The sequence below is a fragment of the Epinephelus lanceolatus genome, chromosome 9 (genome assembly GCF_041903045.1).
Source record: "Epinephelus lanceolatus isolate andai-2023 chromosome 9, ASM4190304v1, whole genome shotgun sequence".
Lineage (NCBI taxonomy): Eukaryota > Metazoa > Chordata > Actinopteri > Perciformes > Serranidae > Epinephelus > Epinephelus lanceolatus.
Genome location: NC_135742.1, coordinates 17,323,772 through 17,337,410, shown reverse-complemented (window position 1 = coordinate 17,337,410; position 13,639 = coordinate 17,323,772). Strand labels below are relative to the sequence as shown.

General features: G+C 42.3%; 1 protein-coding gene across 1 annotated transcript; it reads right to left on the bottom strand.

Annotated features, from left to right (window-relative positions):
- Positions 1–21: 21 nt before the first annotated feature.
- Positions 22–13,639, bottom strand: prr16 (proline rich 16). The gene is made up of 3 exons (XM_033618969.2): positions 12,794–13,639; positions 7,981–9,061; positions 22–1,838 (listed from the first exon to the last, which is right to left on the bottom strand). The coding sequence occupies exons 1-2, from the start codon at positions 12,926–12,928 to the stop codon at positions 8,192–8,194; spliced, it is 1,005 nt and encodes a 334-aa protein (XP_033474860.1). The 5' UTR covers positions 12,929–13,639; the 3' UTR covers positions 22–1,838; positions 7,981–8,191.

The window sequence follows — 13,639 nt, the reverse complement described above, 5'->3', positions numbered from 1 at the left end:
CACACCGACACACCGGCATTAAGTGTAAAGTGTTTACTTCTCACAAGTTATTTTCCAACAGTTTGTGGACACACACAACAAAACATCACTGACAGCTTTTGGAGACGTTCCAATCATCTTTATAACGGATTCTTGATTGATCCAAAGTTTGGTCATGAATTCAGTCTCTGTGTCCAGTGAGAACAAAGAGGTGGAGTCTACAAGTGTGGCGCCTCCACTCTGAATATGGAGAGAGGCTGTGTTGTTGCTCTCCGGCGTAGGATTCCCACAATTTTATTGATCCAAAATGACCTATGAAAATGTGTTCACTTATGCTTCCCTTTATTCTGTTTCTTCTTTTTTAGTTCCTCCTTGTAAAGCATTTTATAATCTCACTTTTGACAAGTGCTATACGGATGATCTTCATGATCATCATTATTTAATAACCAATTAATTATTAGCCTGTGATAAACAGGGAATTGTCAGGTTTATGGAGGCTGCAGAAATAACCTGATGGACGTCATGTGAGGAAATGAGAGTGAATACTTCAAAACTCTGTATCATGGAGAGCAGAGCACCCTGCTTGTTGGACCCACCAACATACAGCCTCTCCACAGAAATGCATAGAAAAACACAGTGATGGCAGGACAAGGTGAAGAGCCAGTCATGCATTCATTCAGCCCCATGCCTCCCATCTAATAAAGCACAACTAGGTATTTGGTTTACGCCATTAATCTCCTCCACCTTACATTTTCTTTCTCCCAACAGAGCCCATCCTGTAAAGTCTCTCGAAGCGATATTACTGAAGCACTTGTTTTTCATCCGTACAAACACTGTCCTGTTGCTATATATAAATAACTCATCCTGCTATGGCCTGCTGAAAAACGCGTACCTTGAGGGAATGTCAGCTTTCGTCAAAATACCTCTCAGTCACCCAACACAATATCAAAAATATCATCTCTTTAAATGTTAAAGTCTCTGTAGAAAAATGCCTGAAATATATAGATATCAAACATGTACATGTATATTTGTACACAAAGAAAATTTGATGCAAATTATTACTTCTTCAAGGATCCTTTAAAGCTGTAACTATGGCACTATACTGAACCTCTGTGAGAAAAAAAAGTAGCTTGCGTGGCACCAGTCGAGCACACAGATGTACAATGAACATAATGTCTGGACACAGATCGGTAACTACATTTTCCATTCATGTTAAACCTTTCCAAAAATACACTATGATTGAGCATATGGCACATACTGACATTATATTGTTTTCTCCCTTATCTGCAGCCCAGCAGTGTATTGCTCACAGGCAGATCTGTCAGGCTCTCCAGACACAAACAATTATAATTCTTAAAAGGCAAATTCCATCGGTTGAGTGGAGCTATTGATTTCCATCTGAGTATGCACAGAGCAAAAGTCTGTGTAGACATCAATCAAACACTGGCTGACATCATTTCACCCCATGTTGTACCTCTTCATCTAAACTCGCCTCTTTACTTTTGAAGAGAGGGTGTTCAGCAGCATTCTAATCTTTAATTCAACTATTTCTATGTAACAAAAATATCACCTCCACATCTATAAATGCATCTGTCTGTATACACTTACAGTGACTGCCCTTCCTAATTCCCCAGTTTCACAGTAGCATAGCTCTGACTGTGCCTGGAGGTTGTTCAGTGCTCAGAAGCAAAATAATAATTTGTCTTCTGGTGATTAAGAGCCATTATAGATTTATGTAAAAAAAAAAAAGAAAAAAAGGTTGATGCTCGGCTTCCGCTCTGGTTCCTCCCGCCCTGATCATCCAGGGTCGATTAGTGTAGGCATCTCTTCCACTTGTGCCTCAAGTATCTCAATGGGCCCTGCAGAGGAAAAAGAGGAAACACATTAGTGTGAATATCTGACTGCACAGAGGAGAGCCACTTGACAGAGCAGACACAACACCAACAGTCGCTTTTCATAGAGCAAAATGAAAAGAATAACAAGGTATCATTGCCCACACACGAGCACCCAAACACACACACAAGTCATCAAAGTTAATGTGACTGAAGCGTCTGGCACATTTTCACGTGTGGATTAAAAAGCCTTCCCTTCTGTGAAAAAACAATTGCTGAGCCTCGTGCCTCTCCTTAAATAGCTGGCATTTTTTTAGTGTTTCTGACTCAAGTCTGGAGTGGTTCAATGAGCAGAGGACCCCATCTGGATCATTGTGGCTCTTACAAATCAGATCCTGCTGTTGAGATGTTGTGTACCTTCCCTGAGTAAGGTGCAGCTGATGCCTCTAACTTTTAACAGTCTCCAAAGCAGCGTGAAATCCTCAAATTAAGTTTGCTTCACCCCCAAAGCTTTCTAAGTTGCACTGAACCAACTGGAGCCCTTTGACTCCTTCTCACACACATGGCTGCATGTGCTCATGCATGCTTTTTTGCACTCTCATACAAATTTAAACACACACTCAAGTATCTCTTTAACATTAAAATATATGCATATCAGTGTGCACACACATTTTGACAAGGACACACACACACATGCCCACTCACTTTCCCACATCATGACTTTGCCTGAGTCACAGATAAAGAGGCACCAAGACGAGCCAGTATCCATGCCCAATGTGCACCAGATTTACTTTTGAATGCTCTCGTGTTTTGCAATGTAGGTCATGTCTATTTTGTATTCCAATGAACTTTAGCATATAATATCTCCATTACAGATGTTACGCCTCTGGCACGCACCACTACAAGTATTTAGCTTTCATTTTGTTTAATGTTTTTCCTGTGACATTTTCATTTTCAGTGATCATAATTAAATGTAATCTATTGAGGGAAACAAAAATCAAAGTAAATGATGCATGCAGAATGGGGATGAGCAAATAGACAACTGTGTGTCTTGGCAGACTATCACCACTAACAATCAGACAGAGAAACAACAGCTAATTAATATTCACTGGTAAAATGTGTCTCACTCTGACACATTTATTGAGTTTTATTGCACGCTGTGCACTTGCCAGGTTGGAAAATGTGATGAAGACGGTGCAGTTACTAGGAGCGCTACAAGCACACATATGACTGTTGTGCTATAAGACAACAAATCAGAGTAACAGGTTTACATTTATAAATATAACTGTAAAAATTTAGCCATTTACGGCCATGAGATCTTACATTATTATGGAAGCAGCGGGTAATTCTATTGTAGCTTGTATTTGTTTTCCATTTGCCCTTTAATGACCGCTTTTAATTGTATTTAAATGTCCTTGTATAATGTTTTTCCTTTGCACTTTAATACAGAGTGACATTTCGAGCCTACAGCTCTTCCTCAGACTTCTGATAAATGACACAGTCTCCATCTTAAATCCCCAGCCACACCTGTTACCCATACTCATAACAAAAATAAACAAAGAAAATATATATATATGTACATGTGTACCCTAAAATCCTTCTAAACTGGAGCTGCTTGGTGTGTGAACTTATTTGTTTTCTAATTTGCCAGATGTGTTTTTGGTCCAGCACCCACTCCATTGGACATTGGGATGTACGTGTCTCTTATACTGTTTTCCTTTGCACTTTGTCTCGATGAATTGCCTTGTTGCTGGAATGTGCTATAAAAATAAACCTGCCTTGCCTTGCACTGGTGACGTCAGCAGGACGTGGGGTTGAAAACACAAAAACCTTTCAATGGAGGAGCTGCCGCACACAGTAATTTATTAGCAGATGCATAACAACCAGGAGAAGATTTTTTTTCATTCCTAGAAGGTCATTTGTTATTCAGAGGTACGAAGCAAAGGATGCAGAGGCTGCTGTAGCTTCGGAGAGAAAAAGTCTGTGGACTTTTTATTAAAAATGGAAATGTTGCCAAAGGTGTTTGCTGTACAAAGTGTCAGATATGTTTCCATAATGGATACCCCACCTACATCGCATGTATATAGAGATACATGTGTGCAGGGAGATTATGCATACAGCTGCTGCCGAGTGGGAGTAAGACATCATCCGAGGGGAGAGGAAGAAAGAAATGAAGAAAGAGTACGAGAGAGAGAGAGACAAGGAGAGAGAGAGGTAGGCTATGAACTGGAGCTGTAAGCTGTGAGCTGTAGGGAGTAGGTCAGTGCAGTTGAGTCAGTCCTGACTCATGATGGAGGCGGTGAAGATCCACCTCCTCCCTGCCCATTACAACTTCATCCTCAAGCCTGGAGCACTGGAGCTCAGATAGCCATTACAAAAAACAGTAAAAACTCCTACACCCATGGTCGAAGGAGCGCTGCTTTCTGTGTTACAGGAGCAATCTGATAACAAGTAATGGATGTATTAAACACTGAACCATGAATCCAAACATGAGGGGACCATTTGTGCAACAAGAGCTGGTTAGTGTGCGCAAATGTCAAAATAGTTTCTCCCACTTCCTGCTGTGGCTGCCATTAATACATGCACATTAGTGTCTTTCCACCACCACCACAAATATGCAGGCTGGTAAATGTTCAAACTGATTTATGTAAAATAATTACCATAATATATAATTCAAGTTAGTGGTGGTACAGTGGTTAGCACTGTCACCTCACAATAAGGGGGGAGCCCCTCTGTGTGGAGCATGTTCTCCCCATGTCAGCGTGGGTTTTTCCCCAGGTACTCTGGCTTCCCCCCACAGTCCACAGACATGCAGGTTAATTGGTGATTCGAAATTGCCCATAGGTGTGAATGTGAGTGTGAATCACTGTCTGTCTCTATGTGTCAGCCCTGTGATAGTCTGGCTACATGTCCTGGCTGTACCCCGCCTCTTGCCCAGTGTCAGCTGGTCTAAGGCTTCCCCGACCCCTGACAGGATAAGCGGTCACAGAAAATGAATAATTAATTCAAAATACGTGTATGTTTTGTAGCATATTGTAAGAATATTGAGGAGATTAAATGTGGGGTATGACTTCCATTTATTTTATTTAGAGGTTAAGTTCCTGTACAGCTGCTTGTGTTTGGACAATATTAAACAATTCAAGAACTGTGGCTTCTTTCATTACATAAGAAAAAGTGTTCTCAGATTGCCTTGGTGGTCGAATGGTCACAACACATGCCACATAACCACAATGTGTCAGGGGTGATACCCAGCCCTTGTGAACATTGCAACATTCTCTACCAATGTCAATGGTCAGAGGTAACATCGTGCTGCAGGAATGAGTCCTTAAACCTGGAAATAAGTTAGCATTTTAGCACTTTGGTTCCCTCGTCTCGAAGTCAATTGGTTTTCGAATGGGTTCTGGTTAGATGTCTGAAATAAGGTATGTTTGCATATATGCTTCAAAAATCATAAACCATAATCCAAAATCCAATAGAAGAATTTTTTTTTTTTGTTGAGGACACCAGGGTGGGTTAACTTCTGTGATGGCCTACGAATAAACATCCTCGCAGCACTCCATAAACATCACTATAGTTGGAAAAGGGACATTTGGACAGTCGATATAATAGTTTCGAAACTACATAAACATTATCATTTGTTGTCAAAGCCTTTCAAACAACTTTTCATCTCTAAATTGCAGCCTATGCACATTAGCAAGGTGATTTTGATTTTAATGTTGTGGTGACTGGTCAACAAAATTACATACAATTAATCTCACAGACATCAGATCTAGCTCAGTGGAAAAACCAAGAAGGGAGCAAATGCGTTTGATTTCAAAACTTAAATGAAAACTCAGACACGTCTGAGTTGGGAGGAGGAAAACGTAAGATGAGGACTATTTGTTCAATTTAAATTTTCCAAACACAGCAAGGCCTGAGACAATTATAAGAAAAAGGAATATGCACAGGGAAAAGAAAAGAAGTGCAGATGCATTTACTTATTCAGCGTGATCCCTTAATCATATGACGCCAAGGCCACGGTGTCAGTTGAATAGTGCATTAGTTAGTGAGGCAGTGCTACAGCAGCAAAAGCCCTTGTGAGCTGCATCTATTGACGATACTGGCTGCACTCACATTCTGTAGCACACGGCTGTTTAGCCAGAATGTGTGTGTGTGTCTGCTGTATGTGTCTGTGTGTGTGAGCATGCTGTTGCCAGCCTCATTAAGATCCATTAATACAAGGTAAATAGAGTGAATGTTGTACACTGAGAGCTATCATCTTGAGGAGAAACATGCATCCACACAGACTCTTACACAGTCACAAACACAATACAGCCAAACAGCATCAGCTTCCACCGCATTACAGTTTCTCTTTCACCATCTCCCCCTCTGCCTCTCTCCATTACACATGCTCTCTTTTCCCTTCCTTTCTCCCTCTCCCACACTTTCTCTCTTCCTCTGTCTCCTAACCCCCCTACTCTCTCACTCTTTCTCATTTTTCTCGTGGCTGAATATCCACTGATCCCTAATCCAGACGCCGATTTTAGATTTGTAAGGCCAGCGAGGTCGTGCATTGGATTTACTCATCAGTGTGCACTATTTCATACCCAGATTTTCTCAGCCTCTTTCTCAAGGCTTCCTACGATCATAAACACACACGTTATTATATATATATATATATATATATATATATATATATATATATATATATATATATGTCAAATGTACTGTTCATATAACATCCTGCCCCCTGAGCACACATGACTGCCCCCACACCTCTTTACCTCAGTGTCCCTTGCCTTAATTTCTTTGCCCTCTCTGTGTGTGTTTATCATAAAAATATGTGCAGCAGCAGTTCAGACCTTTGTCAAGGCTAATGTCGGTACAAAGGCTGTCTGAGGCAGTACTGTTATCTCCTGTAGTCTATCCTCCTGCTAATTAAGGGCATCGCTAGGAGGAAGGTGCTACTATTCTCATACAACTCCAGGCTATGCTGTCTCACCAAGTCTGCCAAGCTGACGTGCTTTCACATACACCTGTGCACACACAAAGACGTGTGTACAGATGTAGATTCCTTGACAGTCGGATCTGAAAAATTTGAAATTTATCACATGCAAACTTGGTTTGCAGACAAACAGAGAACACAGGCTTCATTCAATATGCTGCTTAATAAAAGCTAATAAAGTGGAGAACACCAACTGCTCATATAGACGGTGATATTAACTGCTGATTTATAATCCCTTGAGGGAATAAAGTCCAGCATTTTTCTGCCTGATTCTCTCCACTCAAGAGCAGAACTGATTAGCTTACCGTCCACGTAGTCTCATAGATATCACAGTGAGTGATAGTGGGGGTCTACACAAATGGGAGCTGAGTTGCTAAACATGATTTTAAAGACAATTTTTCAATTAAAATTTGCTATAAAGCTATCAGCAGACACAACTCAAAATGGCAGTTTTGTCATCTAACACTTCTCTCTCTTCACCGGCCCACTGTGCCACTCTCTTGTCATTCACTCCCACAGTCTGACACGTCAGCAAAATGGGACTCGTAGAGACAAGAGGTGATGAAGGAAACAAACTCACTTGTCTATTTCTCAACCCTAACTGTTCATCTTCACGGGCTTGTGTGTGTGGAGGTATGGATGCCACTATCTGTCTGCAGCGACTTTAATGTAATGGTGCATCCTACAACAGCCTTTATTTATGTATATGTGTGTGTAGTGGAGAGTTACTTGTGTACTGTATATGCAGGTGTATGGGAAGGTCTTTAGGGCTGTGGATGAAATGTGAGGGAAGCGGGTTTTCTTGTTTCATCCAGAAGGACATGAATTAATTAGAGCCCCTCTCTGAAAGAACTTCCTGAGTTTGAGACTCGTTAGTACCGAGAGCTTCCAGAAGGACGTAGATACAATTTAGTTTTAGTGTTGTCAGCAGTCCTTTGTGAAATGTTTAAAGTCCCTGTACATTTTACTGTCATTGCTCACTGCCTGCAAACATCACTCTGCACACATACACCTATGCATGCACCCATAAATATATATACTCACACATGAATATACAGGACACAAACAAATACACTTGTATGCAAACAGGCTCACAGATATGTGTCAGTGCATGCGTGCAATTGCTCTATTTCTTCCTCCCTTTCTCTTCCTGACAAACACACTAATGCATGCACAAACACTCACCGCTTCTTCCTGATCTCTCTGTGTTCGTCTCAGTGCCCATGGCGATGCCTTTCTCTCTGTTTCACTCACTTTATCCATCCTTTCCCCAACTGTCTCCTCTCTCTGTTTGGATAATCCAAAGTTCAGTTGGAGTAGAACGCGCTCATAAAGTAGAAAACACTATGAATGATTCAAGAACGTTTAAGTTAGATAGAACAGGGGGGTTCCGGTGTCAAACCGTGGTAGTGGTTGATTTGCGTAGGATTGTTTTCTGGGGCTTTAGGGAAGGCGGGTGAGGAGGCACACAAGGTGGAGGTGTGTTTCCTGTCGGCGGGAAACTGTGGCTGACCGAGAGGCCGCCGTTTTCCAACATTAGTTCATGAGGAAGAGCATGAGGGGGAGGAGGGGAGGCGGAAGAGCAGCAATGCACTGGGCTGAGCCTAAGGTCGTTCAGCTCAGCCTGTATGTGTAGTTCTGTGTCGTCTACATCATATTGAAGGTCACAGTCCGGGCAGTAGCCATGGTACTGGACCTTCTCACTGAAACGAACACGCTCCCTCTCACGAGATTCCCTTCCAGGGGCCTTGGGGCATTTGTTCTTTTCATGGCGGAGAAGAGGCATGGGCCTGGGTAATGTAGGAACAAGACCCGACTCAGGGATTCCGGTGTCATTAGCAATGAAACACGGAGTTGAGGAGAATAAATCCCTGTTTGGTTTCAATGTAAAAACCCCGCCATTCCTCATTAGAGGCCCGGTAGCCTTGGATATATTCCCTGATAACACTAATGTGGGATGAGGCAGATTCTTAATGTTGTGATCCTCGGCTCTCAGCGGGGTAAGTCTGGGTGGCGGCAGGGGAGGGTGGGGTTTCTTGAGTACAGTCAGGACTGCAAGAGGGTTGACGGGGACTGGGTCGATGAGCGCAGGCGGTTTGAAGATGCAGTCATCAGGGAAGAGCTTCATCTTCTCCAGGCTGGAAGCGGTGGTAGTGGTGGTGGTGGAACTCGAGCTGGAGTTGAGCGTGTCCGTCTTAGAGCTGTCTGTCAGTCCGTCCTCCTCCAGTTGCAGGTCACAGGTCAGGGTGTCAATGTCATGAACAACCTGGTGACAAGAAGAGGAAGTATCACAGAGACAGCTGAGGTCAGGAGCAATAAAAACGCTGATGTCTTTAACTCATCAAGTCCTTAATGAATCAATTGAAAATCTCATGGTATTAATTTAAAGATGATACATTTTGATTTAAGAGACTGATTAATGAGATTTAAGAGTGATTTAGATATCTCTATGACAACCACGCTGGGGAGAGAAGAAATATTACTGCGATTTATGAGAACAGCCATGAGCCTGCCAAACATTGACTTAAGTGATATACTACAACGATCCTAGAGAAGTAACAATACCAACCTTATCCTGTAAGCCAAGACACAAAAAAAATCATTCATAATACGAAACTAGTGTTAGGAATGAATAAAAAAAAACATCCTCTGCATACAGCAAAAAGGTGCAGAGGACCAGACAAACACAGGGATACAATGACAATGGAGAAAGACATAGAAAATCAATAGACTGTCAGTCTCCCATTGGGAAGAATCTGCACAATGTAATATTCTGCTGCAAGTGAGCAACTCAGAGAAGGATAAGAATCTTTACATTATTGCAAAGAACGAGCATAACTCAACCAAAAAGAGAATGAATAAATATCACGGTGAATAAAATGCTCTGAGAGGGAAGATCCATTTCTACCAACAAAAGTGTCATTTTTCCTTAACAACAGCACAGGAAACAGTCCATCATGGCATGAATTAATTCCAAGAAAGCAACTTCAGTATGTTAGAGAGAAGAAGAAATAGATATTTTACATCAAGCAGAAAATATGCACCTAAAATTCACTCTGTGAGCAACACAACAAGAAAGCAAACAGTCTATCTGTTGTGGTGCAATAATGTACACAGTGTGCCAGGGTGGGAAAGGAGACATAGGAAATGCACGGTGGCATAATCCAGTGAATACTTCTCTGGGAAAGGAGTGGGACCAAACAGAAAAGTGTTTAAATATTTGAATGAATGTGCAGTATTGAACTGTACACTGCAGAATATGATTATAAAGGATGGACAATAAACAAAACTGTAATAAACAGAAAATGCTCAGAACAGTAGAAATGAAAGGAAAATGTTGTCTCAGGATCCTGTGCATACAGCAGATATTCAGATCCAAAGGTGCTTCTTTTGTCCTCCAAGAGGAAATTTGTTTTCAGGAGCTGCATAGGGACATATTAAAGAACTACTGGAGCAAAAATTTGGATAGTTGGCGCTGTAAAGCAATACTGAAATAGCTGTAAGGATGCAGAGGCACAAGATGAGATAATACATAAAACATTTACAAATACTATAGGCATGCATACATTTTAGCCACACATACAATCCATGCTAAACAAGTTTGAGGTCATAATTAATTGAATTTGATGCAATATTCATCAATCAATATGCACCAGTCTAAGGCCTCCCACAACTGATCACCTTTTGCCTACTTAAAGAAAGCATTTGCAGTGTGGACGTAGTTACTCTCCCTTTTGTCTGCAGTGCTAAAACAATATCTAGAAGGAGTAAAACTGCATGCACACATTATAAACACTGCCCAAGGAGCCATTAGCATAGTGGATTACATTTTCAAAAGACAGTTTTAACAAACAGAACAGACATGGTGCTCAAGTCTGCTGGGAACAAATAACTGATTTTAATAATAAAATGTCTCTATTCTTATCTTTAGAAGTCTATCGAAACACATTCCCTTTGGAGAAGAGTTTCATCCTGGTTCTCTTCCCTTGGTGGATTTTTTATTGCTTCCATGCCCAGAACTGAAGAGCAGTGTTGGACATTTTATTACTGACTGCCTCACTATTGGGGATCCAGCACTCAGTGAGTCCAAAGACAGCCTCATATAAGTTGAGACGAACACGTCTGAGGTCATTGCATCACAGCCGAAATAACCCACAAGAAAAACTTACCAGAAAAGAAAAGTACTGTATTTTCCTTTACAGCGTTCATAAAATAAACACGATAATGACAATGTTCTTTTGTTCATTTTCTGAATTAGTAATGCTTATCTCAGAGTACCCAGTACATTAGCCCGCTGTAAGACACCAGTGCTATCATCTGAGGGTTTGAAATGCATGTCCAAACAGTGGCTTGGGAAAAGGCTGAGAGAGAAATGAAGAGAAAGTGGTGGGGAGAGAAACACAGAGCAAGAAAGGGTGACTGAGAGGGAGAGATTAAGAGAAAGATAGAAGGCTAGGGCAGAGAGGGCAATGGAGCTAAACTCTCCATGCAGTCTTTAAATGGATAATTTGTTGGGACACACACACGAGGTAATACCAGTATCCCAGTGCGCAGCCCGTGCTGTAGGCCAGGCAGCTTCTGTGGCTGAGCCAAGCATCTGGGCAGGGTCCCTCCTCAGAGCCAGGCTCGGCTCCAGCCCTGTCTGTGAGTTACAACAGATAACTGCATTTCAAATGGATTATACCCCAAACACTGGCTTTGATAGTAACATCCCCTCGAGGTATGTGTTTAGTGTGTGTGGTGTCAGAATAACTGATCCTCTACACAATTTCCTGCAAGCAAAAAAATAAAAACGAATGAAAGAAAAAAAGAAAGAGGGCAAATCATACAAAAAAAATCACAGTGGACAGATTAGGATGCCTTCTTGTTCTCATTTAGCTCTGGCGCCTGCTCCGAGACCCTGTAAACTGCCGAAAAACACATAAGTGGTCTAATTCTGCACAAGTTAGGAAAACAGAGTAAGGGGAGCAGAGAGGCAGAAGGAGACAGATGCTGTGTCGACTACCCATCCATAATGTAGGAAGCAGGGGCCGTACGCAATGGGGTTTTATTAGAATGACAGGCTGTCATGTTAGGGTGAGAGGTTCAGCACAGCAGGCCGCATGCCTGGTAGAGGAATACAAACATGAAAGCAGGTAAGACAGCAGGTTATCGTGACTGAGGTAGCAGCATGCGATGCAGTGATTGGCAGTGGAGGAAAGATTTGTAGAGGAGGGCTGATTTGAAGCAAGCACTGGAACACGTGACTGAAATTAAACAAAATATGCCTCTATCCTCAAATAATCCTTCAGTGTCTGCATCACTGATATTTGAATGTCCATTCAGCCAGCTGAGAGTTTGATCTTTACCAAAGATTATGTAGAAAAGAAGGAGAGATCGCAGACAACAAGAGATAAAGAAAGGATGGAGATGAGTGCCTGCGATAAACACAGACATGCGATGAGAGATAACAGAGGACAAAGAGAAATGAAGAGCCACCACGAGAGATTGAGAGAGATGAAAAGTGAAAAGATAAGACAACAGCTCTATTATTGGGAGGAGATCATTCAGCAGCAAACAACAGTCAGCATTAAGATGATGAAATGCAATGCAAAAGCGCCTTCCTGGTTGAACCAACTTGTCCATTAAATATTAATTGTGATTAAATTTTTCTCACTTTCATTAAAAGCCTGTGAGTCAGGGCGAAAAAAGCTGTCCTGTCATTTCACACCCCACGTCCTCCTGTGCCAGATGTCTTTCATGTTGGAGATAATGATCACACACATTAGTGGGCAGGGGAGAGGAGCATGTCTGATGTTTGTGAGTGTGTGCGTGTCTATGTGTGTGTGTGTGTGTGTGGCCATAGCCTTTTCCAGGCCCTAGTGATGTGGACGTCAACCTCCTGTCCTCACAGACAAGGATGCTTAGAAAGAGCATCCTCTCAAGGCAAGCCTGCAGAAATAACACAACACATGGTGGGCTGCTGATAAGAAAGGCATGGTGTTCCCTGTTCATTTACCTCTTTGAGCTCTTTGGCTACATCCTTGAGGTCTCCCAGGATGGTTTCCAAATTCTCCACGATTGTCTTGATCTCCTTTTTCACTTTCACTTTGGAGACTACTCCTTCAGCCTCTGCATTAGGTGCCCCTGACATTCTTCAGTTTATGGCACAATCTATTTCGCGAAGGATCTAATGTCAAATCCTTTGGTCGCCACGCTGCCACTTTGCCAACGCATTTTCATTTTAGTCCTCCGCTCCCTTCACTTTTGCTCCTACATAACAGCCAGGACGGAGCGAAGTGGCGTCGGGCAGTGTTCTATATCTACCACTAGGCATGCGCAATAGAGCGTAACACAAAAAAATAACCCTTATGTCAAAATATTGTATCATACTGTCTGCCAAAAAAAGGCGGCTGTCCACAGGTTTCTTTGCCTCACACCTTCATGTCCAGCAGCGAAAAAAGACGTGCCACGAATATCCTTCACGTCGAGAGAGCGCTAAATTCAACATTTTGGGAGAAAACGTCCAACACGACCGCGTTGAAAATGTCTCAGCTGGAGTAGAGAGAGAGAAGGACATGAAGAAGAAGAAAGAGTACACAGGCAGTCATCCTAACCGTTACACCGCCGGTCGTTATTGTAACGGTCCATAATCCTCAGGCATCGACAGAATGGTGATACACTCCTGCTTTTTCCTCAAATAGACGCTTCTGGTAATGACACGACCCGGAGAGCCGCCGGGTAACGACACCCCAGAGGCACTTTCCTCCGAAAAACACCCCGTCAGTTTCATCCTGTCTCCATCGCAGCCTCCTTGGAGAGTCTGAGCAACAACGTCCGGGCGCAGAGGATGCTCTCGCGCTCC

What these genes read in the sequence shown, in the direction of transcription:
- prr16 (XM_033618969.2), bottom strand. Translation starts at nt 12,928, where the DNA reads ATGTCAGGGGCACCTAATGCAGAGGCTGAAGGAGTAGTCTCCAAAGTG. An exon ending in TAGCCAAAGAGCTCAAAGAG is followed by an intron (nt 9,062 to 12,793) that starts GTAAATGAACAG and finishes TCTTGTCACCAG; the next exon opens with GTTGTTCATGACATTGACAC.